This window comes from Chionomys nivalis, chromosome 1, assembly GCF_950005125.1.
Source record: "Chionomys nivalis chromosome 1, mChiNiv1.1, whole genome shotgun sequence".
In the NCBI taxonomy this organism is placed as follows: Eukaryota; Metazoa; Chordata; class Mammalia; order Rodentia; family Cricetidae; genus Chionomys; species Chionomys nivalis.
In genome coordinates this window covers 44,163,390-44,188,592 of record NC_080086.1, presented here as the reverse complement: position 1 = coordinate 44,188,592, position 25,203 = coordinate 44,163,390, and the positions used below count along the sequence as shown (strand labels likewise).

The following is a 25,203-nucleotide window of genomic DNA, read 5'->3' as shown; positions in this document are numbered from 1 at the left end:
AACCTTTAATCCACATAGGCCAGATTAGAATACTCTGAGATGATACATTCAGAACCACCCATGACAAATAATCAATTAAAACATGATAGGAATGAAACTGAAGATTATACATGGATAAAGGTATGGTTTCAATCAAAGTGATTACAGTAGTAAATACTATTCATTTTATTAAATATAAATCGTCATTATTTCATGATCCCTTACAAAATAATCTTATACAACTTACTTTATCTGTACTCAAATTTAATGCTAATAAAGTTATTACAAGTGTGAATAAAATACATCTATATACCACCCCTCCAGGCTCAGGGAGTATCCGGGAACAGGGTACTGAGAAAACGCAAGAGTTGGGGGATGGAAATGAGTGCTGTTAAGTGCTCCCTTCCTGTCTTGGCATGGATGAGGCACCCATGAAGACAGTAGCAGTGACTACCAGCTTGCTGAGGGAATTTACCTAATTTAGAGGTAATGGGTAGATGTAGTGAGGACTTCAGAGAAAAGGAGAAGATGTGGGTTTCTGAGAAAGGCCACCTGCTCTGCCACATGTATAAAGAAAGGAAGAACATTCCAGAAGGAAAAGAACAACTAATTAGAATGGGTCGTGTAACTGAGTGAGCATACCTTGTATCCTGTGACACAGGGTATTTTGGAAAGTGAAACTGTTAATAGTGACTCTAGAGCATCACCTGTAAACCCTACCATATCCTGACTAAATCCGAATGCATCATCTTCCCGTGTATCATACAGTAAACTCAAGGCTAAGTTAATGATTTCAAAACACACTGTAAGGTAAAAACAAATGCAAGAGGCCAAGTTGCTCAGATACATAAATGATGAGCTAACGGATCCCACTCTGAGCACACAGCCAAGGGTAAGTTCAGATGTTAGCTACAAATGAAAACAAATTCTGCAGCGGAGTTTGGCAAGTTGCTGCATTGTTTTTCCTCAAACTGTGACCTTTAATTAACATTGCCTTTGTAACATTGTGTTTCTAGATACAGGGGCTTGCCTTGTTATTTAAAACAAGCCATAGAACAGAAACCTATTATGTTTTTAAAGATTGCAGGGGAAAGCTGAGGAGAGCTTTTAATCAAATGCATCAGCCATTCCAGGCAGTGTGCTGGTGCTTGCCTTAATCCATCCAGCAGTTTCCTTGTGACATAATAGCAGTCTGGACCCAGCAGCTCAAAAACTCCCTGTTGTTGAAGGAAAGAGCAAGAGGGTGAATAGAGAGATCAGGTGTTTTCCAACACCTTGCTAGCTGAACTTTCTTAGTCTTGGTGTTGACTTTCAGGGGGTTGGACAAGTAGGAAATTTCCAAAGTGAGTGCTCAGTGGGGATCTTCAGCTGCAGGCCTCCCTAAGACATCCTAACTGACCTCTTTTCTTTACATTTAGCCCCTTGACTGAGCCTTTTCTTCTCATTGTTTCTGCCCCTCAGTTTTGAAAGGATTGACCCTGACCCAGGAAATTTAAGAAGTTTTGCCTCATGCCAACTTCTCTTGTATTCAAGTTCCTTAAGGACAGGTGACATTACTTATTTCACCCAGCACCCCTTCTGAGAAAGAGGAAGCTGCCAAGCACCTGGCTAGAGTTGGTTTGCTGTGAAGTTTATATTCAACTGTGTCTGCAGAGAACCAATACCAAAGTCAGAAAGGGCCTGCCCCTCTCTGAGTGTCAAGTTCAAATACTTAACAGGGAAGGTTTTCCTGCAGTGAATCTGTACAATGAGTTGCTACAGAGTCTGCAGAAATATGCCTTGGGGAGGTTCAAGGTGGCCATGTTTGCCTGTGTACAGCCCTGCTGTCTGAAAAGAATTCAGGCATGCTTTCCCCAAGTATTTCAAAAGTCAGCTTACAAGACACCAATTTGCCTGGCCCCCTGGGAAAATCTATTTACTCCAAATGAGCCTTGCCTCTCCATTACCAATACTTAAAAGATTCCTCAAACGCTGAAACTAAATTGTGAGATTTTCGAGAGTGTTTCACTATGCAATGAGATGAGGAATTCGCAATACAATCCACATTCAGTGCGAATGAGCACTGACTGCATTGCAGTAAAACACCATGTCTGCTTTATAGCATGTCTCATAAAGCACTTTATTTTCTAAATAATCCCTTCCCCATTGCTGTTCGTATGTAAAGACGGGCAATAAAGTAGATGAACGGACTTTGTGCACAGAATTTTGGGTTGAGGTGACGAGTGGAGAGAAACCTACAGAGGTGTCATTACTCCCGCAGCCCGTCCTCTAAAAGGACTCACATGGTCCCATTCCCAAACTCCACACTCTGCTTGCAGCTCACATTATATTGCAATTTCCTCTTTGAGTTCTTAGATTTGTCATATTAAATTGCCCTGCTATCATTTGGAGTGAGAGTTATGGCCAAGACGTGATCAGCTGACTAAAAGCCAATGTGTAAGGCAGGCAGTCAGTTCTAGAGATTCATGTGCAGCCAGTACTGCCGGGCTGGAACGCGGCTGTTCTCTTTATTGCTTATTACTTTCTTGTCTGTGTCAGGGCACAGAGAGAATTACTGCAGAGCCTAAAAACACTGTCAGTTTCTAATATCCAGCTTCTTATAAACAAACACATAAAGAGCTACGAACTATTTGTGCTTCTCGCCGACTTTCCTGGCCCTCCTGTTTCTAGACTTTTATACTTCAAAGACACCGTTGTGAATAAACCCATACCCATGCCTCTGTGCTGGGTGAGACGAGCATGGTTCATGAATTGTGTATATGCTCAAAGCTCAAACACATCCCAGAGAAGCACAATTTTGAGTCTCTTACTTTCAACAAGTGTTTATTGAACAGTCAGGGGGTTAAATTCTAGATGGATGAAAGAATGCAAAAGCGGAAAGTGATTTAGGTAAATTGTCTTGTGGCAAAAGCAATCTTTGCATGAAGGAGTAAGAGGACTTCCCCCAGACAGTTGATGAAACATACATTTTGACGAGAAGTACCGAAAAGAATTTCACTGGAAGATGTGCCCCTTTTTTTTCTTTTTATGATAGTGTCCCTGTTTAACCCTGACTATTCTGAAGCACACTTTGTAAACCAGGATAGTGTCCAACTCTGCCTGCCTCCACCTCCTGAGTGCCGAATTTAAAAGCAATGGGCAACACCATCAGATGTATCCTCTGAGATGGAGACTGATTTTGGTGCTCTATGTACTGCCTCAAGTCTGTAATCCCACCACTTGGTACATGGAAGAAAGAGAATCAGGAATCTGGCATCATTTCAATTCCAAGGGAGTTTAAGGCCAGCCTGAGCAGCATGAGACCATGTCTCTGAAACACACACACACAGATCATGCACCACCTGTGCATGTAATTTGAAACTAACAGGCTGACAATTTTATCACTTAAATTTTTGTGCATTATACATTCCTAATCACAATGCCTGGGATATTATCAAGGATTGCACGACAGGTGGGCATGCACACACACACACTTCTATTTAGGTAATGGCTCTTGTTATTTTAAGAAAGTAAAATGAATAATTCTCAATCTCTACTCCCTTTATTGATTTGAATCAATTTCCTATGTGATTCAATCTTTTCGTATGTTTTTCTCAACTCCTGTGAGAGCCTTGGTAATTCACGAGCTAACAAAAAGCAGTCATTGAATTATATTAGTTTAAAAGTTTATATGAATCCCCATGAATGCTTGAAAGGTAATTCGACTCAGATAAGCTTTCATTCTTTGGATGTCGTGACTCTGAGAACAGAATTGGAGATTTTCATACCAAAGCTTAGCCACTGAAATATGAGTTCCCAGAAAACTAATTTATTGGGTTTGCTGCTACAGTCAGATGCACAGGTGACCCAAGTAAATGAACAGAAGGACAAGGAAACATTCTTTGCTTTGGTCACTTAATAGCCTGCAGTTCACTGGGGCAGTTGATTGACATTGTGAGTGTCGGTGACTAAAGAGATCATCCAGTTGATCCATGGCCAGGCAGATTTGGTCCCCAAAGCATCTGAGATCAATAGAGTTCCTTCGCTTTGCAACCAGGAACTTCAGTCATGTTAAGAACTGAATCAAATCAGCTCAACTGCAATTTCGTACACTCTTCTGCTGTCTCCCTGAAAGTGGCATGTTCTGTCCTCTTGATAAACCTATTTAAACAGCGACTGCCAACCAGAAAAGGGACTTTTTATTGATAAGTCACACTTGGAAGAAATTTGTAGAAACCCATGTGGAAAATTTTGTTCCCTGTAAGAAGATAATTATTTGTAGTATCCTGTATCGTCATGGAACATGTGCTAAAGTTTGATTAATATCATTTACTACAAAGGAGGACTCTCTTGCTCCATGAGTACTGAAGATGTCACCATTGCTGAGTAGGCAGTTTCTAATATTTGTTTTTACAATGCTTCAAAAAGCTCACAGATGATATTTCATGGTCTTTATAGTTTTTTATATACTTTAGACAATTCAGAAATATTGATTTATATTACAAGGCTTTATCTACTGGCATTTTTATACTATAGGTGGAAGTTAAACGGAACAGATGTTGACATTGGTATGGATTTCCGCTACAGTGTTGTTGAAGGCAGCTTGTTGATCAATAACCCCAATAAAACCCAAGATGCTGGAACGTACCAGTGCATAGCAACAAACTCGTTTGGAACAATTGTAAGCAGAGAAGCAAAGCTTCAGTTTGCTTGTAAGTAGCAATTATATTCCACCCCTAATGTTTCTTTGAGCTTTTCGACATTGTATGAATACACTTTACAACCAGTACCTTCTGAAAGACCACACGGATTTGATAGTTTTACCTTTTATTCAAATTTAGAAAATATTTTATGTGATTAAAGAACTATGAACATGAGAGGGAAGTGGTATGCTTCAAAAGGCTTGAGATAGCTTGGTTATATTATATTTGGCTATATGATGGTATAAACAGACATAGTTTACATGTGTTAAAGTTTACACATAATAAATGCATACATGCCACACCTACAAACATTGAACACAGCATCTATGAAAAGACAATAAAACTACCAAGAACTTAATAGTCAATAGTAAGTGTTTTAACCATAACCATTGGAATGTAGGTATAGTTGGTTGTCATTTTACCGGTAAAGCCTACAATTCTCTGTTTTTTCCATACAGTGCAAAAATATTTTAAAATCCAATAATGAAAAGTAGATGTAAAGTATTATTCACCTTTTATGTTTATATATCGAGTTATAAAACTGGAAAATAAATTGCCATGTTTTAAGATCAACACTTAATAAAAATCTTTGCCTATGTGAAGGAAAGTAGAATTTAGAAATAAAGAGTTGAAAATCAAAATCCAGAGGCAGAAGCTGTAAGTACATATTCTGTTGCATATACCTTGAGGATTGCTGTTCAGCTACAATTTTTAAAATTTATGCATTTGCATATGATTATATATTACCTTATATAAAATCTTAACTCATACAGCAATATGTTAATATCAAAGGTTTCATAATTACTAAGTCTGTTGGTGGTAACACTATAGAATATTCTCATTAACAAAAGCTTCTCTGGGAACAGAATATCAAATATACCTATTATAATATTCAGCACTTAATCTTGTATTGCATTTATGGAATTTTTACTTACGGAGAAATGAAATTTTGTAGTTAACAGATTCTGGAGCTATCTTGTTTGTAAATTTCTCCCGAGATAGTCTTCAATTTTCTTAGGTAAGCAGAGTAATAGGATGGTAATACATCTGATTAAGGGTCACAGAACCAAAGTGCATTTACCTCTTGGTTTAATACTCAATTTTTAGTAATGACAGGTGAATCTCATTAGGCTTATTCGACCAAACAATTATAGAATCGTAGGTGTTCAGCATAGGGAAAAATCAATTCAATGAATTGCAACTCTGGGACTGTGATTTTTCTGTATTTTGTAGTGAACTTTTAACAACAAAAAGAGAAGGATAGATACTATTACCAGTAAATTTACATTCGAACATTTAAAAAATACATTTCTACCACCCCTCAAGACTATGCTTTTATAAAAATGTAGGCCTCTTTATTAGCAAAAATATTATGAAGATAGGATTTTACATTTAAGGATAGTTATTTAAATAGAGCAACTCACCCCAATGAGAGGTTCCTTGTTTCACTTGTTGATGGGTTTTCCTGAAGACCTATGTTTGAAAGCTACTTTCTCATCCTGTATCACTAGTGACATAAACATCTGTGAAACCTTTCTGTCCCAGAGTTGTTGCTGACAATCTTTCATTTCGTTTTATATCTATGGATGTTTTGTCTGCATGTGTGTCTGTATAATATGTGCATGCAATACACAAGAGGCCAGAGGAGAGCATTGGATCTGTAGGAACTGGAGTCACAGACAGTCATAAACTGTAATGTAGGTGCTGGGAATGAACCCTGGGTCCACTGGAAGAACAGTCAGTGCTCTTCACTGCTAAGTCATCTCTCCAGCCCCTATTCTGTTCTTATTGTATGAAACTAGTTAGCGCTGAAACTATATTTTGTCCCATAATTTATTTTTCCTTCAAGTCTTTAATGAGGAATTATCTTCCTGACAACACACTCTGATGTAAATTCATTTCTCAAGTTATGGCCCTAAAAATAGGTCTACATTTTTTTACATGTGCTGTGACCTTTGCAGAGGACACTTGAAGGCCAGTATATCCATGCTGTGAACTTCCAATGCAGCTAAGGTAGCACCAGACTGTTCATTTTCAAAAGTGTCAGTGGCATCACATAACCTTATTGTTAATCTACAGCTTATCCAATTATCTCATGTTGTTACAATAAATTCAGAATATAATATTTTCCTCCATTATATATCCCTTCTCAGGAGTAGTCTTTTGTTCTATCACATTTGAATTTGAACTTGTTTAAGTATATTTCTTTTCATGGCCCTTTCCAACATGATGGTTTCTCTTGGGACATTATACATCCCTTCCTTGCAGGTGGGAATAACTTTCTCCCACTCCAAACCTATGTGTTTCCTGATATGGAAAATGCTGATGGACAAGTTGGTCTTTTTTTCTTCCAGTCTAATAAGACAGAATGTCAGAATTGAAGTCAGAGAGCACTGACTCAAAGCCCCTACATGTTATAGAAGTGTTTAATCTAGGTAACTTTTATTGGGTTAGTATGGTGATTGATACTTGGACTCTCAGTACTTGGGAAGCCATGGAAGGAGAATAGCTATGATATTAAGGCCACCTTTTGCTACACAGGAGTTCCAGGCCATTCTAAGACAGAGAATAAAATTTTGTCTTATAAGAAGAAGAAATATGGTTGGAGCACAGCCCAGTTGTCAGAGTGCTTGCCAAGCATGTGTGAGGTCCTGGATATGAGTCAACACTACATAAAACTGAATGTGTTTTTATCATTTTATTATGTTTTATCTGAGATATTGATTGCCTTTCTGACTCAGTAGCAGCAAAAATTCATGGCTATGTCTACACTGGTATAATTAGTATGTGTTGGCTATGACATCATGTATGTCATAGAAAACTTCACTAAGGTGAGGTCAAGTCAAACTCTTACACTAGTGTTCTCCATGCATTCTTTCTCAGCTAGCTGCAAATTTAGCCAATTATTTTATAATTGAACCCCGACTTCTGTTTATCCCAAAATCACGGGGAATTCCCTTACAAAATCAGGGTGTACTGTCTCTTCAGTATTATGCTTCAGCTGTTTATCATAAAACAGTAAATAATCTTTAAAAAATGTAAATTATGTCATTCCACTTCCTTGCTTTATACCATCTGCTGTGCCTTAAAAAATACATCACCATGTCTTATTTTAATTTCTCAAAAAATAAGAAACTACTCTTTTGGTACCAATGTCTTGATACTTTTGTTCTCTTTGTTGATTCCCAATACCCATTTCTTTCACTATTTCAATTAGCTAACTTCTTTTTTTTATTTTTTTTATTTTTTATTGAAAAAAAAATTCCGCCTCCTCCCACCTCCCATTTCCCTCCCCCTCCTCCCACTCCTCTCCCCCTCTCCCCCTCCCCCCACTCCTTTCCCCCTCCCTCTCCAGTACAAAGAGCAGTCAGGGTTCCCTGCACTGTGGAAAGTCCAAGGTCCTCCCCACTCCATCTAGGTTCAATTATAGCTAACTTCTTAAACTCTTCCACTCTTAACTTTGGTGTTAACAGTCTGTGGTGGTTTGAACAACGGCCTCCATAGGCTAGTATAGCTGGATATTTGCCTCCCAGTTTGTTGATTGTTTGGGAAGGATTAGGAGGTACAATACTCTTGGAGGACATATGTCTTGAGAGGCTAGGCTATGAGGTTTCAAAATCCCATGCCAGGCCCAGTTTCTCTGACTCCTGCTTGTAGAACAGACTTCGCAGCTACCATACTGCTCTACGCTGGTGCCATGTCTGCCTACCTGTTGCCATGCTTCCCACCTGAAACTGTAAGCAAGTCCATGCTCATGAGTTGCTTTGGTGATGGTGTCTCTTCACAGTAACAGAATATTAGCTATGACCCAGCCTAAGAGATATTTTCCATAGCTCCTTTTTTTTATAACAAGATGCATTTTGTTTTTTACTTTTCTCTGACTATCTTCATCTAGGCCTCTACTTCAACATCACAGCTTTTCTGCTCCTTCTACAGGAGTTGATTAAACTTTGTAGGACTGATTATTTTCCTGTTTGTTTTTGATTCTTCTGATGCCATCTCCTTTCTGAAAGACCTGAGATCATTGCCTTCATCCTGCAATTGTGGTTGAATTGTATGAATGCAGGTATTTCCCCCTTAGTTCTGAGTAGGTCTCTAAAAGTAAGTTGGAAAATGTGCATTTTTATAAATACAAACCTTTTATATTCTGACCATTTTTTAGAGTTGAAATTCCTTATTATCAGTCTATAGCTTCAAGAAGATTTTTTTCTAGCCTTTTAAATAAATTGAAAGATGTTCCTGATGTCAAAAGAAAAAACACAGCTCTCACCTTAAAGGGAATGAATGATAATTTATTCTGGAGCCAATCTGACTGACCAAGGCCAGAAAATATAACTCTACGTCATGCTACATTCCATGTTTCAACATGGGAGCAATTTCATGGAGTTTTTATAGCAATGTAATGAACAAGGTTATGAATCAAGGAAATTTTCAAATACATTAGTGAAAACATCAGAAAGATTGTAACAAAAGGTCTGGGAAGTCTCTCTTGTAGGCCTAAAATGCTATCTGATGACATTCTTAGCTTTGGGATTGGCGTCAGCTTGTAGTCTATTAAAGTTAATCAATTACACAGGTTTTTATTTATTAGCTGCCGGATGTTAGTCCCTACACAGATGTGGGAAAGGATTGGCTATATTGGGGGCTAACTCTAGTCCCAGAGAAGATGATTAGGCTCTCGACCTACACCTTTCCATCACCACAGTTCTAATCAGTCTTGGCAGATGCAACCCCTTTCAAGGAATTCTCATTCACACTGCTATTCAAAAATTATTTTCAATTGGTTAAAGGAAAACATCATTCTTAATAAATAAAATTTAAGTGAGTCATTGATATTCTTTAAATATCTTTAAATTATGTTTGTCCTCGAGCATTCACGTTATTCTTGAATACCAACATTACTTTTTGACTACACTCTTTGCCCTGTACCATATACATGAGCCTAGGTCCTCATCTTCAATCATGTGGATTTTCTGGCTAAAGGGACTTCATATAATTACTAGTTTGTATCCTTATAAAAGTGAAAGTGAAGATTGGAATAGATGAGCTATTCATTTTTAATACACGGGTAATAGTTTCTAGATTTGAGGAAATTCAGCCTTCAGCTCCTAGTTTTGAGCTAGTTATTATTCTCCTTGAGCCTAACCTAATTCATAAGAAAGCATCCCTTGATCTTCATGAGATAAATCACATTTTTTCAGATCACATTTACATACTTTGTTTTATCCATAGAAAAAGTATGTACAGGTAGATTTATTACATCTATTTTAAGGCTTATTAAAATTATCTCATGTCGCTTTTGTTAACAGAACTAGATAATTTCTTCTATTGGCACTTAACCTCTTTAACTTGTATTAATTGACCTAGACAAATTTTCTAATTCAATAGAGAGGATGCCGCTAGGAATTTGTTCTTATTTTGCTACAGATTGTTTTTCAAAAAGAATTTTTTTCTTTAATTAGACAAGTACAGCATAAAGCAGGCTCTTCTTAGTGAGATATGGACCGTTTCTTGAGCATTACTTATTATAGTGTAATTTTGAGAGTCTTTTGCATTTTATTTTTTGATACCTGCTATTGTGGGGGTTATTTGACCATCAGCAGTCACCTCTGTGGTTGCCACTTACCTGCTGTATGCCTTTCTATCCTTCTACTTCACCTGCGGCTACAGAAAGTGATTGACTCATTTGCCCAGTGGCTGGCACTTTGGAAACACTCAGTAATACTTTTGAATTAATTAATAAATGAAACAATGAGAAATAAATAAGAGCTGAATCAGCACACATAGGAATGAGTGAACACTGAGTCCAGGGACTTTCTGCTATTCCTTTAGAGTGCTGTAGGGAGTGTGCAAGCCTTACCACTTAGAGGCTGAGTAGGAGATTATTGGCATCTTAATTCCAGATGTGGACCTGTGCTGGGTAAGAAAACATAACCGGCACCAAAAACGCCACCTTGTGTGAGATATAGCAAATGTGCCCTCATAGGGAAGTCAAACTGAGGCTGTGCCTGGCCTCAGTGAAGTGTTCAGGAATAGCTTTCCTTTCCACTTTAGTGTGTCTCTCAAACCCTCATCTCTTCCATCCTCTCTCTCATCCAGAAGAAAGTCATGTTAACTGTTGTCATTCTTTCGCAGGCAAGTGAATCAGTAGATAAAGTTGAGAGCATTTATTTTCGCATTATTTCCATGCATGATAGATGTTTTTCCAGAGATTGTGTCTGTGTAAAACAGGGTGCTGCAGCCTCATCTCCAAGCTTCCATGCTTCTCCACCCAAGCAACCAAAACCAGATCTACTCAAGAACTAAGATGCTGTCATCAGCAGTGAAAGTTTTCTCTGATATATTGACATGGATCCCGGGAAACCAGGGATGTAGCTCTGTGAATGCTTTCCAAACATAGGCAGGACTCTGGGTTCCATGCCCAACACTGCCAAAGAGCAAATAAACAAACAAATTCAAATGTACATCTCTACACTTGCAAAATTATCCTTAAGGAGAAAATTGAGTCAGACTAGTTGGTGCATGCCTTTAATCCAAACAGTAAGGCAGAGGCAAGTAGTTTGTGAGTTGGAGAACTGCCTGGACTGCATAGTATGTTCTGTGTCGACCAGGACCACACAAAGAAATTCTGTTTCAGAAAAAAATTAATTAATAAAATAATAGAAAAATGGGGGAGATACAGGCTTGAGAAGTGGAGATTCTATTTTGAACAGTTGGAATGGAATTTGGCTTAGTGCTCTATTTTATTTGTTTCTCCAATCACAGCTATGGAGCTCTGGCCTTTAGAAGCTCTGTGGGGTAGAAACACTCCTCTCTTAGAGATGCAAAAATCCTCTAAGAGGTCCGAGCCTCAAAAAGTTATGCAATGATTCTCCCTTTTCTCTTATTTCTTTCCCATATTTCCCTCCCTGTCCTGTTCCTTTGAAATTAAAATAGTAACTGCCATTTTAAATTCTTACATGTTTAAATTCTTACATTCTTATCTTAGATAAGAATACAATACATGAAGGCAATTCTTTGGAGTGAGTTTCCTTCTCAGATGCCTATGACAAGGTATTTCTCCCTACTTCATATGCTTTGCCCATAAGATGGAAGTTAGTTACTCTGTTTCTTTGGCTAAAAGGATAAAGTAACTAATACTTGTAAACTCCTAAGTACTGTTTTAGTATGGCTTAAGGAATATTAGCATTATTTTACTTTTATTATTCTATACTGGATATTATGCTAAACATTTTGGAAGCATTATCCCACTTAAATTCTCAATGTAACCCAGGGATTTGTAGACTTTAAGATCATTTTATAGCTGAAAGACATGCAAATTAGTGAATTGAAATCACCCAGGAAACATGGAAAGGAATAGATACCAGCCTAGGATCCTGAGCACTTGCCAGTAACCCTGGGCCACTTTCAACATTTTCCTAAAGCACTTTGTGTGGAATACAATGATTTAGATGTTTGATAAGATGATTCCTTGACTTCTGCAAACAGGTTTTCCATTGCATTTATAAGCTTTGCTATAGTAATCCATAATTGCTGTTTAACATTTTTGTTATAAATGTTCTTGATAACATTATGGTGCTGATTTGCTCTTAACATGAAGATGCGTTTTGTTGTATACCATAATTGTACATATATTTATGACTCAAATTTTCATATAATTTGTTTCAGGTTGTATAATGAGATTAATTAATAACAATATTTCTGCTTGAAAAGATAATTCAAATATCCAATTTATTTCAAGTAGATTGTAAAACACTATAAATATTGATATTTTATGGCAAACAGTGGTGGGTGGGCAAACAGTTATCCCCAAAAAGAACATGACATATTACAAGTTTCTTGCTCCCATATCATTCCTCCCCCGCAGATGACAAGGATGTAGTTTAAATGTTGATTATGATGAAGAGCTTTCAAGAGAATAACCTAATAGCTTCAAATCCTAGCTCATCAAACTGATAGCTTTATAAATATTGTTTGGGGCCTTCTTCCAGTGAGTTCAGCTGTTTTATAACAGTTCAGATCTGCAGAACAAAAGACCTAAGCTATTCATCATCTCAAGTTGTCAATGACTATAATTCATACATAAGTAGCTGCAAAATGTTCATCATACAATTAACTCCTTTAACAAAATCCAGTTACCTGCCTGGTGCAGGAAGACTGACATTGTCTTGGCAAGTGCCTACAGTGCTAGCATTCTAGTGGAAGCAATAGGTGACGTGTAGACTTATGCTTCTCCCTGTTGACATCGAGCTTGAAGTAGGAGATGACAGACAAGGTCCAGAGATGACCCTGAGCTTATACAATGGAAAGAGGACAGAAGTGGAAACATAAAAATAAAGGAAGAGAAAAATAGAGGTGACAAATGGAATAGAGTACAAAAGCCACTCCTTTCCACCATCTTTTAATCTTATATTGCATATGTATCTATCAGGGAGGATTAACTAAGACTGGGAGTTTACTCAAGGGCAGAGCCTTTTCCTACTGTGTATTCAATTCCCAGCCTCACAAAGGAAAATATAAAAACCACTTGGAGGGTAATTTCAGTAACAGTTGTCACTTGTGCCAGTCATCCTGTTTTTGTACAGGAAAAGTGTCAGATGAAGGCACGGCAGCTGCTGGAAAGTCTTTCCCTGTGCCTGCGACAGTCAGCTTTGTCTGAGTTCCTAACGGTGGCACATCATCTACTGTAAGGATGAAGGTGGTTTGCGGTGATAATAATAGAAAAGTATTACATGGAAAATGATGAGGATTTTGTCAGCCTTGTTTTTGTTCTCTAATCATTTCTTGTATTTGCCATAACTTTCAAATGCCCATTGTTTGAAACATTAAAAAAAAAATAGCTTTTCGTTCACAGCTGAATTGTAGAATAGGCAGTCAGCCAGAACAAGAGACGTGAGTTTGAAAGACAGCCAGCTTGGTGACTGGCTTGACTGGTTTTTAATTAATAAAGCTGCTGAAATAGGCAAACTTTTGTTTCTGAGCAACAAAATGTTGATAGATAGCTGTTTGGATAAATAATTTGTGAATATTTAAGTCAATTAAAACTTAATTGAGGAACATTTGGGTGTCAAAACTGCAAACATTTACAGTGCAACTCAGGTCTTCAGTGTAAAAATATATTTTTTTCTTTTTATTTGACTGGTTAGAAGAACTCAATCCAAGATTTGCTGAGTTTCTGGGAAAATGTTCTCATAAAAGCAAATAGTTTCTGCCACCAAGTGCAGTAGTTGAGACATTGATGGTGACAACTGATGTTGGTTGAAAATTCAGTAATGTGAACCTTAAGAGTTTAATGTGCAAACAGACGCTAGTCAATTGTAATCATTAGCTATTAGGTTTATCCCCTTTCAGTATTCTCACAGCTACATTTGGAATCTGTAAGACAAAAAAATAGTATGTTGTGACTGAAAAGAAATTCTTACTTACTGATTTTTAAAGTATCAGAGGCATTCTAAAAATATAATATATGAAAAATTATGTGTTTGAAACCTATATGAAAATAAGTATATGTAAGTTACCAATGTGAATTCCTACATGTTTTCCCAGACACGTCTTTTTAAAAATGAGTGAAATTAAAGTCAGTTCATTCATCCACGCCTTTGTGAGGGATGGAACATGGCAGGAAGCAGGAGACAATAACTGAACATACGAGATATCAAAGAAAAAGGAGTGACTGCTTGTACTTGCAAAGGAGAGGAGAAATGGAGGAGGAGAGTGAGGAATAAGATCTATTATAATAACAAATACACATGGAATGTCACATTGGACTCTTATTCAAAAATAATTTTAAAATCAGTTGTTAGAAGCAATGAATTTGCTAAAATATGCATTTTTCAATATTATGAACTAATAATTTAGTCAATATAATTTAAAATAATGTTAATTAAGCAATGATAACTACTTTTAAAGTTTAAGTTTTAAACACTGTAGTTTTGTATCCAGGGACAGAGGAACACAAGCCGATCACCCTCTAACTGGACCTCTCTCCTTCAGTCACGCATGCATACAAATACTTAGGCTTAGTTTGCTGTCGACTTGACTATCTTTAATAAGCTGCATGGTAACTACTGCTGATGAGCTATTTACTTCCTCTCCAAAATTCATACATTAAAATCTTAACTGCCCAAAATGGAGATAGTTGCCTCATAAGGTCATTCCTGAGAGCTTCTTTGTTCCTGCACTTTGAAAAGAGGATGGCCCTCAGACCACCATGTAGGCTCTCACAAGATGCCCAATCCTCTCACAATTAACCTTGAATGTCATAGCATCCTAATTTGTGAGAATTTCTATTGTTTCAAAGCTAACTACCTACCCTACAGTATTGTGTTATAGCAACAATTACAGACTAGTGCAGCAAACCCCAAATGTGTATTTGCAAATTGTGACTATGACCCTATCTTTTTAATTTTTTTTTAAAAAGACAAACTATCCTTTTTTCATTTTACAGACAGATCACACTTCCCACTCTCCCCCCACCTTATGCTGCCACCCCACTCCCCATCAGAGAGGGTAAGGCACATTGCTTTGGAGAAAGACCAAGGCCCTCCCTACTATATCTAGGCTGAGCCCAAGGTATCATCCAAAGATAATGGGTTCCAAAAGCCAGTACAAAGTAGGGATAAATCCTGATGTCCCTGCCAGTGGCCCTGCAGTCTGCCCCAGCCATGGGACTGTCATCCACTTTCAGAGTGTCTAGTTTGGTCTTATGCTGGTTCCTTTCCTGTCTAGCTATTGTTGGTGAGCTCCCATTAGCTCAGGTAAGCTGTTTCAGTGGGTATCCCCATCATGGTCTTAATTTCCTTGCTCAATTTTCACTCCTCCCACTCTTCGACTGGACTTTGAGAACTCAGCCCTGTGCTCCACTGTAATGACTCTATCTTTGGAAGTCTTTTCGGTTATAATTAAAGCTCCAGAGATGAGATCACTCAGGACTACTCAGGTGGATCATAATCCCATATAAGAGAAGATGGACAAAGGTGAGTCATTGCAACCATAGGTGCTATGAGTGATGCAGTCAGAGGAGCCAGTGAGCATGTGCCATCATCAGAAGCTGGGTGAAACAAAGCAATGTCCCCTGGGCCTTTGGTATGAGCACAGCTGTGCTGGCACACTCATTTTGGATGTCTAGACTCTAACATTTTGAAAGAAATAAAAAAGGCTCTCTGAAGATGCCACATTTGCTAACTTTCGGGTAGTTGCCTCTGAAAATCAACAGACCAGTAGATGTACAGTGCATTGCCTCTCCTCTGCTGACTGACACTCATCCAGAAATGACAAAGCAGCCAGGGCAATGAAAACAGTGTGGTACTTGGCTTACTTAGCTGCATTAGTATGAGAGTAATGGCCTCAGTGAAACAGGGATTTATCTGTGGACATTTCGGGTAACACTGCATTTTACCGTGGAGTGCATAACAGGGTTTTGAACTTTATATAATAGTATAATTTGACGAAATAATGACAATAGCCATTGAAGAAATTCAAAAAGTAACCTTTCTGTTTCCCCAGCACATTTCATTCTCCCGCTTGGACCAGGATTGGCCCTTTCTTCAGAGGGCAATAATTTGAAGTGATTCAGAGGAAGTTGTTAGCCCTGGGTTGCTCTCGCTGGATTTCTTGCTTTTTCTAGGTCATTCTCCCTGAATTTGACCCCTTTGTTTGGCATTCTAAAGCCCCAGAAACTGGCTATTATCACATTTAGAGTGTGTGACCTACCTGCAGCTGTAACAGTTCTACTGTAGTCTCTCAGGCATTGTTATCACTCATGCTGTGACATTTCAAGCCCCAGAAAGCCCCTGTGCTAGCAAGGGTTAGCTGCTACCATCTTCCCTATCAGCACCTTTTCCTGAGTGAGCTGTAATGGGAGAGAGCGTTTACCTCGGAGTTGACATGTGTTTTATGCAGCACAGCAACTAGTTTTTAATATCCCAGTGACAATCTGCAGTCCATTTAGAGAGTAAAGGGTGGTTTAGGGTTCAGAGGTTAAATCTCAGCTTCAAAGCAGCAGGTAAAGATGTAGATGTGTTTTCTATGACCTCAATTATTCTATCAGAATTTTCCAGTGATTCAATTCTGTCTTAGCTTCTAAGCCTTTAATGAATGACACTTTGGGCCAGCAATTTGTCCCTGAAATTGTATTTAGGGTACACACTAATTATGATCAGAGTGTTCATTTGCTTTAACGGTTGCATTGTTTCATAGCGCTAGCATTTTCTCATAGCACCTACCTTTTTCTCCTATTTGGAAAAAAAAAAGGTATTCTTGTGAAAAGTGTAATTTGTTAGCTTGGCCTCACAAATTTACATTTACTGTACTACAAAGACCCTCATTTGAAATCCCTGGAAGTAGAATATGTGATGAGGCGTGGACATCAACAAATAGATTTCGAATGTCTCTGACTGACTGCTTTCTCATAGTTTCTCCAAAGGAGATTGACATAAAGCAGCTCAGCACAGTGGCACATGCCTTTAACCCAGAAGGCAGGAGGCAGACAGTGGATCTCGGTGAGTTCTAGGTTAGCTAGGGCTACATAATATGGTAGAAACAAAATAAAAAAAGGAAGATCTTCACAAAGCTATAACTGAGAGCAATCAGTATTTGAGGAAGAATGAATGAAAGTAGAGAGGCGGGATTTGCCTTTAACATGCAGCCATATTGCCTTGAGTGAAGAAATGTTCTTATATATCTATTTTTTTTAAAGTGGGTTCTTTTTTTAATTAATTTATTTATTTCTTTATTAAAGATTTCTGCCTCTTCCCCGCCACCACCTCCCATTTCCCTCCCCCTCCCCCAAGCAAGTCCCCCTCCCTCGTCAGCCCTAAGAGCAATCAGGGCAGTGATGAAGGCAGAAGGGTACAGGATTTAACACTGCTACTCCTACAGTCATTGCTGCTCAGTTTCTGTTCAGTCATGGGAATGTGAGATTGAAGACACTCCCAGGGACAAGAAAAGACACTTACTAGACCTGTGCTGCTGGGTGGGGTTCAAAGGCCTTTCAACACTGAAGAGCCTTTTCTCCTGCTCCCTTTCATGAGGTCTCAAATGGCTATGTGAAAATCAGAAAAGTCATGTCAAGTAGCTGGTGTTCAGGGACAAAGAGAGTCTTTGAATTTTCCTAAAGTTAGACTTGTAGTCAGGTAGTGTTCCAAGAGATTTGCTTCAGTTTTTAAATTTTAATAAATTTCAATTATTAATCATCAATTAAGTGCAGTTAGCTAGAGTTTGCTATTATTCTATGAGGTAAAGTTGTTGGGCTTGCGAGTAACAGCATGTAGCTTTCTCTTGCTGACTCCTGGCTTTGGCTTATACAACAGAGCCCCTCAGAGAGCAAGCTTTAATTTGCTAAATCTGACTCTGCTAAGAAACTCAAGTCTTTTTAATATATTATACATTTTTAATTAAAATATAGTGACATCACTTTCTCCGTTTAAACCCTCTAGCCCCTCCAAAATCCCATCAAGCTCCTTCCGTATTCTGCTCTCAAACTGATTGCCTCTTTTTCTTTGATTATTATTGTTTTACACAAACTTATAACATAAATATGTATGTATGTATAAGCATGCATAAATATACAAATACAACCTGCTATCTTTATTGTTGTTTGTGTGTATATGGTTTCAGCAACTGACCACTTTGTATTGTATAACCAATTAGGAGTTCATCCCTGAGACAAAGTAATTCTCCATCTCATTAGTTGGCTGGAGTTCTTTGACTATGGGGTTCCCATGAAATTTTCATTCTTCTACATTAGCACATTCATTGATATTTCCATTGTCCTGATCTTGTCTATGCAGCCATTTCTAGGAGAGACTGTTTTACAGTGGGTTTTAATTCTGGTTCTTTCAGTCTTTCCATCCCCTTTTCCATGATACTCCCAGAACCATAGACACAACTGCGACGTAGAAGTATCCAGTGGGTCTGGGCTGCCCATGATTGATGTATCTCTGGATTGTTGTGTCCAGTTAAGGTTTTCTGTGGTTATCTCCACTCACTGCAAATTCAAGTTTTTCTTCAGTAGCTCTACTTATTTGTCAAAGAGTCACAGCCCAAAACAGATATTAGTTACTGCACCTTCAGTGACAGCATTGTAACTGTGCCTATAGATGCCAACCCTACTGGGTGATAGGAAGAGCAAAACACAAACTTTAAAAAGAAGAAACAGTTTGTGATCATAGAGATTTAGGCAGTGAAAGTAATAACCTACCAGAATTTCATTGCCTGTTCATAGGTTTCCCAAAACTTTTTAATTTTCTTGAGAAAGCAGCCCTTACACCACTTCTTCTAAACCAGTCATAATTCAAAGTCAAAACAGGACTTGTTTTGGATATTTGGTTCTGAGCTTGATTCTCCCCTACTCTTGCCACCCTGACTAAAGTAGCTTTTCCCAGTGACTGTGTTTCTCCATGAGGTTTCCCATCACATCTCCCTTGGTTACAACTATAAGTTTATCTGTTGTTGAGCCTGCTGCTTGTCAAGCCCACTGTAGATGTCTACAGAGTTCTATAGTTTTCTACACATTTATTGGATGAACAAGTGAGTCAGTCACTTTGTGTAGAGGTCGGAGTCTCAAAGGGAATCTGGAACATCTTAAAAGCTCTCCCATCTTGGAATAAAAATGCATGGTGATCTCTGAGTCACTGAGTCATTTCTCAAGAGTTATGGGAGAACAGAGAAGGAGAGTGTTCAGGGCTGTAGTGCCTTCACTGTCACTGATAGGTAGATCAAATGCATGTAGACATACCCCACAGACAAGTGTCTTTTATTCATACTGACTACTCTCAAGTGATTAGTTGATAGATCTATTGTGTATCTGAAAAGAGACATTTATGAAATTGTCCTCTCCTGCTTTACTATTTTTCATTTCATTGTCCCATTAATAGAAAATAAAGATAATAATGAGTGCCCAAAAGACCCCAGTGGCCCATTGGAGGTGTCTGTCTTCCTCCTTGTGAGGAGCATGCCCAAATCCCACAACTGGATTCTGATGCCCTTTCTGTTTCCTATTTGCCTTTTGGCTTGAATCTGACAGTGACAAGAAGTAGTCCCAAGTGAAGTGGGAGTTCATTGCTGACAGCAACTCTGATGTCCTTGTCCTGAGAGCCCAGCAACTAATTCATTGCTCCAGAGACAAAGACAGCATGGGCTCAAAAAAAAATTTTTTTATGCTGAGTAAGTTTTTTTCTTAATACATATTTTTATTAGATTAGATTAGATTAGATTAGATTAGATTAGATTAGAAGAAGAAATACATAAAATATTCTCACATAACAGTGGATATATACCAGTTGCTGTTTTCCAACCAAAAGGCAAAGCTAGAAAACATTTGCATTTTGAATTAAAGTTTTTAAATGACTGAAATGTAGATGAACAGTCAAAGACAGACACAGATAAGCAAATGTATTACATCAGCAGAACCTTTGAATTCATTATTTTGAGTGTCATTGCCATTTTCTGATGTAAATTAAGCATCACAAATGTAACCTTCATATGACCAGGTGGTCTTGATATCTCTAAAATGAATAGGAAACCCAGGAATATAAATTATAATCGTATCACAAACATCTTCCTCTAAACCTTGGCAGTCACTTAAAATACTGCATTTTAAGCTTATTTCGAAGGTTAAGCAGGAAATTTTGTCTTGAATAATTAATGCATCAATAAAAACCCATATTGTTACTGCTAGCAAGTAGGCAATTTTGCTAATTGGCTCAATTAAAAATTTGTTAGCAATAAATTATCTTTTGACTGAAATTATGTTGGTAGATAAATGGAAGTTGGTGAGGTGTTTACCATCTTGTTCGGCCAGCTGTAGAGAGCCCTTGAAATAAATGTGGAGGATCATAGGAGCTGATCCTCCAAAGGCTTCCAAATATTCCAATGATCTTCTCTAACTGCTTTGTAATGGCACCAGGGATTCTGAAGCTTAGGAATCTGGCATCCATTCCATAGAACATACATTGGTCCTTTATGTCTACTGCTTCAGGTTCTCTTTGATGATCCATGCTTTGAGATCAGAGCTAATAGCTAAATTGTCTGCACTATTTTGCTGTTTAGAAAATACTTCAGAATCTATTTCATCATGTAGCCAATACAAAAACTACCTTCATCATCCTTTCCTGTATTTTTCAGATAAAGAGTGTGCACCTCAGAGATGGGAAAGATTTCTCTAAGTCCGTAATACATGTGATCAAAGCTAGGACTCAAAAGCTCAAATTGAGGCTTCAAGTTCTATTCACTATATCACATCTCCATTGTTATTCAAAATGAGTTTCATTCAGAGACAAAAGAATAGATCTTTACTAAGAGAGCATCTGGCATCTTATGATTTTGGAAAGGCTTTTGGATAGGGGCAGGGAGGCACAATTATTCACTTAAATATAGTGCCACTCTCATGGTGAATTTTCTATCATAACTATAGTGTATAAAATGTGTACTTTGTATTTCTAATTAAGGCTGAGTTCAGTCAGTTGAAAGGATAGTATTACTTCTACCATTATGTTGTTATCTTATTTTTAAAGCTAACAAGTTTTGTCCTTTATGAACTAATAGAAGGTTGACATCAAAATACTAATAGATTTAAATACCCTTATTTGGAATCTATGTTGGTTTCATATAAATACCTTCTTTTTCTTTAAAGTTCCATTATTTTTGGCTGGAGCCATTGCTCAGAGATTAAGAGTATCTATTGTTCTTCCACAGGGCCTGAGTTTGGTTCACAACACCTATTCCATGCAGGTTACCTGTAACATACACTCTGGGGATCTCTCTTCTGAAATCTATGCTCACTGATGCATGAGCACGTGTGCAAACACACACGCACATACACAGAGAGAGAGAGAGAAAGAGAGAGAGAGAACAGAGAAAGAGAGAGAGAGATGATAAGAAAAAAATTTAAATTCTATTAGCGGTGGCTAGGAATGTAGCTTAGAGTTTTGAGAACCTACCTAGCATATTCAGGGCTCTAGGTTTGATTGCTAATTCAAAAAAGAAAATATTTTCCCATTAAGTCAGAATGTCTATAAACCATGTGTTTGAAGAGCAAACCAAGCTGATAGAATGAAAAAATGTACAGAGTGGTTCTTAACCTGTAACCTAGGCCTGCAGAAATCACCTTCAGGGTCAAATATTTATGACAAGAAGCAGTAAAGCAAGGAAACACACTCCATAGCAATGCTAGCCTCTATGGTAGTATCTGGGAACATACATTGTTCCTCTCTGTCCAGAGGAACTGCCTTGGCTAGGTTAACGTAGCCTATTATTGAGCAACTAAACAATAGTTTCCCTTCCATCTCTTTCAATTTAGTTGGGTATTTGAGGACTACACCTATTTAGGACAAAACGGTAATTGCTTGATGTGTACACATACCTGCCTGCTCTTAAGCCCACACTCATCTTCCCCAGTACAAAAGTTTAAATAGGATATGCAATCTCTTCTTATTCTCCCTCTGGAAAAGAAAAGGGATTGTGACAGACACAGGTGTTTGAAAAGCAGTGTCACTTCAGCTGGTCTTTTCTAGGTAACTACTAAGCATGCATCATCACTGCACAGACCCACAAGGACTCAGGAAAATAACCAACAGAAGCAGTCTAGAATTAGAGCTGCTCAAGGGACCAGCTCAAAAAGAAACTTAAAAGTGTGTGGTAGCCAGGAGCCACCAGTTAAAAAGCTGATCTACTATGGAAAGTAAGAACTTAAAAGCAGCACTTTGAATAATAAAGTATTCAGAGGTACTCTGCTATCTTCCAAGGTAGACCTCGGTGAAAATAACCAAATATAGGAAATGATGCCAAGAAGATCAGACTGTGCACAGTGGTGTTGGGAAACACTTCTTTATTAGTAGTTTGAAGACCCTGTTGAGCTCTGAGTGGTCTGAAGATGAAAGAACTTGGTGTGATCCCAACCTACAATAATCATTTGTGTTTCTAATATCAGCACTTTTGGGGGAAAGCATATAATTAAAATGAACCTCAAAATTCCCTTAAGGTATGTATGCATTTTCCAATTCGAGGCTATCATATCATTTTTTCCTCTATGACTGAAAAAAACAAAATAATAGTAATAAGTATTATTATTACTTTATTTGAACACCAGAAGAAGGATGTAGCTTAGTTTTAGAATCACTATGTGTGAAAAATAGATTTTTTTTTAGTACCAAAAAATGGTGAAATACTCTAGCTGCATGAAGCTAGTAAGAATTGAAACTAAGGAAATAAAAAAAATAAACTAGATCGATCTCTCACATCTAACACTGCATAGGAAACTTACCATAGATGCTGCATGGTGGTTATTATTGCCTAAACTATTTATGTGGCTGTATCCTCTCTCATGCATACCCACATTCTATTATGTGGGCTCTCTAAAACTCATGTTTCTTTGCATAAAGGGAATCTAACAATATCAACAACTTATATAAGGTCAGTCTATATATTTTCTTCCAACTATAGGACATGCTTTATTAATAAAAAAGACAACAGGGAAAGATCTAAAGAAATAGATATCTTAAAGGACAAAAAGTTTCATAAGAGCATGCCTGCACTCTAATGAAGGAAAAAGGCATAAAGTATTAATTCTAACAATTATGTGGTAAATGAAAAGGCAGCAGTGTGCACAGTATGCTATGAGAGCAATATGTAACCCATTCTGGGGTGCACAGTAGGCTCCCCAAGAGACATGGCAGCTGAGCCAAGTCCTGACAGATGGTTGATAGCTAAAGAGGACAACAGAACTGGCAAAGAGTTGTATGCAGCAGGAGCAGCAGAGCCCGGGGTTTTCATGGATTTGCAATAGACACGGAAACATGCCGTATATCAAGGTTGTTAAATATGAAATGGGGCATGGGAGGCTAAGAGGCTGGGGGAAAGCGGAAAGGTCCAACCAGGGAGGGCCTTGTTTGACAGGCTAATGAGACTGAGTTAATCTGTTGGTGACTGATGATTTCAAAGGATCTTAAGCAAGGGAGGAACGTAAATGAAGTTTGCATATTTAAAATTGATTGGTGTGACCTCATTTCAGTGTATGCATTGAAGGTGCTGATATATCTGAGTCTGGAGAAAATAATCAAGTGAATCTAATACACTAGACAGCAAACGATGACACACTGGTTGAAGATTGAGATGGTGGAAATCAAGGAGACATATTTATAAAACACTGACACAATAAAAATTTTCAGGGGTAGTGGGTGGTTTGGATGATGGTTGGGAGAGATGAAAGTATGATGGCTTGCAAGTCTAATAATATGAATGAGTGACTGAGTGTAGAAGCAGGCTAGGATGGGAGAAGAGGAGATGACAGGTTTAATTGAAAGAATACTGACTTTTATTTTTTCTCTTGCATACTTGGATACTAACGATTATTAAAAGAGCCTTTACTAAGAAGTTTCTCAGGGTTATAAATGCAAACCCCATCACCTCATGCAATCGAGGATGTAAACTCACCTCATTTATAAGATCATTCTCCTCGATGGATGTGTGCTGATCCGACAGTTCATTATGCGACTGTATCAGCGCAACAGGATTGAAGGCTTGCAGTAAAAAGAAACAAAAATAAAAAGTAGAATTCAAATCGTGGGGATGTCTCAGATTGTCTCCAAAAGAGGGAAGAAGAGCTTGTCAAGAGCAGGCCAAGGGTACCCAGCTGAATGCCGGTGTTGAAAGCACCCTTAAAGCAGATGAAGAGGGGACAAGAAGAGAACGTCAGAAATGGGAGAGAGCCAAAATACATTCTTCAGGGGTGATTGAAGATATCCATTCAAATAGAAAAATCAGGTAAAGTCACTATTGAAAAAATACCCAGTAGATCTGGCAATGCTTTGTTTTTTGCTTTTTGTTTCTTGTTTCTTGTTTTATTCAGAGTGTTTTTGTGCCAAGAGCTGAGGTCAGTATCCAGATACAGTGGCATGAAGAATCACTGTGAAATGAGAAGCAGAAAAAGCAAAGTCGTAGCTGAAGGAGAGAAAAAGAGAGAAGCACATAGCTGCAGGGTAGAGAACCAGGGGGAACAATCTTGTTTTGCTCAAGTTGGCAGAATTTTTTATTATTTTTCTTAGGCTAAAGACCAAGATTAAAGTTATAATTGTTATTCATTAGTGCCATCCAAGCCAGCGCAATTTTCACTCAATTAAATTGGAATGAATAATATTTATTTAACAAATATATCAACTTGTTTTATATGTAGTACTTACAAATCAATCAAGACTGGCTTTGTGGGAGCTTAGCTTGTTTGGACGCTCACCTTCCTGGACCTAGATAGAAGTGGGAGGACCTTGGTCTTCCCGCAGGGCAGGGAATTTGGACTGCTCTTCAGTATCGAGAGGGAGGGGGAATGGAGTGGCAGGAGGAGAAGAGGAGTGGGGATAGGGGGAGGAGAGTGGGGGGGAGGGGGCAATATGTAGGAGGAGGGGGAGGGAAATGGGAAACGGGGAGCAGGTGGAAATTTTAATTAAAAAATAATTAAAAATAAATAAATAAAAAAAAAAGTGCTCCCAGCCTGTTACCTGGGATTCATGTTTATTGTTTGAGGGTTTTTTGTTTGTTTCTTTGTTTGTTT

General features: G+C 38.0%; 1 protein-coding gene and 1 long non-coding RNA gene across 7 annotated transcripts in view; one reads left to right on the top strand and one right to left on the bottom strand.

Moving 5' to 3' along the window:
- LOC130871207 (uncharacterized) overlaps window positions 1-24,397 on the bottom strand; it is a 29,143-nt gene extending 4,746 nt beyond the window's left edge. The window contains exon 1 of the long non-coding RNA XR_009056835.1: window positions 24,093-24,397. This is a non-coding gene — a long non-coding RNA (uncharacterized LOC130871207). The remainder of the gene's footprint in view (window positions 1-24,092) is intronic.
- The window catches only part of LOC130871170 (contactin-4), a 1,056,779-nt gene that overhangs the window by 699,285 nt on the left and 332,291 nt on the right, over window positions 1-25,203 (top strand). For all 6 annotated transcript variants that reach the window (XM_057764481.1, XM_057764498.1, XM_057764473.1 and 3 more), the window contains one exon: window positions 4,495-4,670. In XM_057764481.1, the coding sequence (XP_057620464.1) occupies window positions 4,495-4,670 (176 nt within the window). The remainder of the gene's footprint in view (window positions 1-4,494; window positions 4,671-25,203) is intronic.